This window comes from Orussus abietinus, unplaced genomic scaffold (assembly GCF_000612105.2).
Source record: "Orussus abietinus isolate OABI.00-Male unplaced genomic scaffold, Oabi_2.0 scaffold519, whole genome shotgun sequence".
In the NCBI taxonomy this organism is placed as follows: domain Eukaryota; kingdom Metazoa; phylum Arthropoda; class Insecta; order Hymenoptera; family Orussidae; genus Orussus; species Orussus abietinus.
The window spans coordinates 48988-51917 of record NW_019394665.1 but is presented as its reverse complement, the minus strand read 5'-3'; the positions used below and the strand labels follow the sequence as shown (position 1 = coordinate 51917).

Below are 2930 nucleotides of genomic sequence, written 5' to 3'. Positions count from 1 at the left end.
TGGCTACTAGGGAACCGCGAGAGATGCTCGCTCTGCGGAGTTTGATCGCACTCTCGTTCCCCCTACAGTTCCCGGCGACAGGTGGCCCCCGTCGTGGGAATACCCCTCGACCGGACGGCCGGGGTGTGTTGAGTAACCCGTCCCGTGTCCCGGGTATCCGGGTGCGGGTTGGGGGCCGGCCCCATCGGCCATAAAAAGAAGGCCGGCGAGCTATTACGGGCCGATAGATGGGGAAGCCCGACCCGAATATTCGCTGGGTTATCTTGGCCGATGGATCGGGCTCCCATCCGACCTAGCCTGGAAAGCTCGTCAAACTACGCTGTAGCATTACGTCTCAACTGGTGCCTTGCACGAATGCTCGAACCACGTGGGTGTAGGGGAGGGACCTCCTCGGGGTTCCCTGCGGGCAACGGGCGGGGTCAAGCGGCTTCCAGGGAGTGCCTCGCGGAAGCCTCGATCCGGCTAGCTGTTGGATTCCGGTGTTGCAGCGATAAAATTACTTTTATTTCAGGACTGCTTTACAACTTCGAATCCGGTAGGAACTTAGGCGGTAGTTCGACGCTTCTGGAGGAGACTGCTCTGCTTCGTTCTTAGTTCTACCCTCTCTGATGTCTATTCTAGTCTTATTTAATGCTTTCGATCTCGTAGGATCACGTAAAAATCTAGAAGCTTATTGGTTGGATTGTAGGTTCGGAAAGGAATTCTCTTTAGTGATTGGTCGGAAAATTTGGGTAGGAATAATCGGTATTCTAGGGAAATGCATGGATAATCTTGCTTTCTTGGTAATTCGGGAAAATCATGGGATGTTATCCGATCGAAGGTTTCGGGTCAGTTCCTAGACTCATTGTGGACAAGGATAAGGATAAATGAGGGCAAGGAGCTGGTTTGGATCGTATTTCTTAAGAATATACTTAGACTTTAGATGCGTAAACTAATAGATAATGATGACGATTGGTTGCTTTTAGGCGCGTCATCCAACACCTCCCTCCTTAAGATTGGAGAGTTACTCGACAATTAAATCCTTATGTAACCAAAATTTCTAAGTATACTAGATTTAAACGAATAACATTCAATAGAGAAATTTCTTAGGTACTATGATTATAGATATTCATACAATCCTTTACATAATCTTATAATTAACGGATAAATTACATACAAAAAGGAATAAATGAATAAATCTGAACACATGATTTCTTTACATTTTGAAACTTATTCTATGAGTTTATAATGGAGTGGTGCTACGACGCGTTTTCGATCGGGTCGTGCGAGTTATACGTCGAATCGGTTGTAATACATCTTCGTCTTCGGAGATAGCGGCTGGAGTAGATTGAAAGTCATCTGTGACACGATATGTAATTGCATCGTTGTCTGATGTTGTATGATAAGCAACTATTTCTCTTGGAGCTATTGTTGAGTCGAAATTGCAGTGGACGAAATTTTTAATCATCGGTNCGTGTCCCGGGTATCCGGGTGCGGGTTGGGGGCCGGCCCCATCGTCCATAAAAAGAAGGCCGGCGAGCTAGTACGGGCCGATAGATGGGGAAGCCCGACCCGAATATTCGCTGGGTTATCTTGGCCGATGGATCGGGCTCTTTCTTTATACGCGCATTCGCATACATCGCCTTTTCGGACCAATATAATCGAATTTCAGGTACCTGCACTACACCCATAATAAGCAAAATACCAATAAAGGTATTCAATTCACTTTTTGTAACGGGGTTCCATGCTTGTTGATGTTATCTCCTGCCATATGCCGCATTCACTATGCACTGTACAGCGTATCTGTTCGTCTCTTCAACGATGATGTCCAATATCTCGTTCGTGAAGAACAATTTATATAATGCAACAGGATCATCGCAGTTCGTCTCTTTGATCAGTAGCTCTTCTTCTTCCGAATACTCTTCCTCTGATGCAGATTTTTCTGCTATTTCTCGCCATTCTGCATCATCATCTTGTTCCTCCACATCAGACTCCCAAACTTCTTCCTCCGTGGTATTTCTATCAGTTGCCATGTCCGATGGTGATGATGAAAGTATTCTATTTCTTCGTCTCTTTCGCATGATTCCAGATACGGATTCATCAGACGAATCACTGAATTCCATATCCATTGTATCTAATATTTAGATGGGCAAAAATTAAAAATGAAAAATGCTAACCGCCTTTTTAGAAGGAAAGAAACTTTTTACTACCGTTACACTTACCGAAAGAAATGTCTGCTCAGATAATTCGTTATGTCAGAACTCTACTGACCTCGCACCTCATAGGCACTTCACACAGAATACTTGCACACTAACAGTACTCTTTCTCTCTTGCCGTCAACTCTAAACTCATTGTCAGTCAAACTCACGTCGTCGTCTAAATGCTCGATAATGGTCCCTGATTACTAGGTCACGCACTATATATTCAAAAAGTGTCGACTGGGGCGTATTCGTTCCCCAAAAAGTCACAAATTTTCTCCATTATGCGTGGGCGGCCCTATACTTCTAATTGGGCCGCCGAAGATCCAGAGGCGGGTCAATGTTCGCCCAACTAAAGCCCACCCCGAGGCCCGCGATTTTCCAAAGAAAAACAAACCGATCTCTGGAAAACCACGCGACAGTCCTCGGCCACTTAACCCGGCAATATATCTTTTGTCAGCGGCCCAGGAAACCAAATACTATTGGGGCCTCGGTGCCTGGCCGCCTGGAAATCGTCAGTCGTAGGTTCGACGAAATCGCCGCTCGCACTCAACATAATTTACGACAAACTCACGACTATTTCTTTTTCCTAGTACGACATTGACCATATGCATCGTTTGCCCGTCGACCGGGCTTATGGCCATAAAAAACGAATTAGGGTTTTTCCCCAATCCATGCGACTGGCCACCATGGGTCCTATCGGCAGGCCAGACCACTCGCGGGCCACGTGAGAATTTTGGAAATTCGGTCTAT

General features: G+C 46.0%; 1 protein-coding gene across 1 annotated transcript; it reads right to left on the bottom strand.

The window, feature by feature from the left end:
• Nucleotides 1-1601: 1601 nt before the first annotated feature.
• Nucleotides 1602-2313, bottom strand: LOC111674050. The gene has a single exon (XM_023432965.1). It carries the CDS (start codon nt 2106-2108, stop codon nt 1737-1739), a length of 372 nt encoding a protein of 123 aa, XP_023288733.1. The 5' UTR covers nt 2109-2313; the 3' UTR covers nt 1602-1736.
• Between the last annotated feature and the right edge of the window lie 617 nt (nt 2314-2930).

Bases quoted from the DNA above. Each gene is read 5' to 3' on its own strand.
- LOC111674050 (XM_023432965.1), bottom strand. From the start codon at position 2,108: ATGGATATGGAATTCAGTGATTCGTCTGATGAATCCGTATCTGGAATC.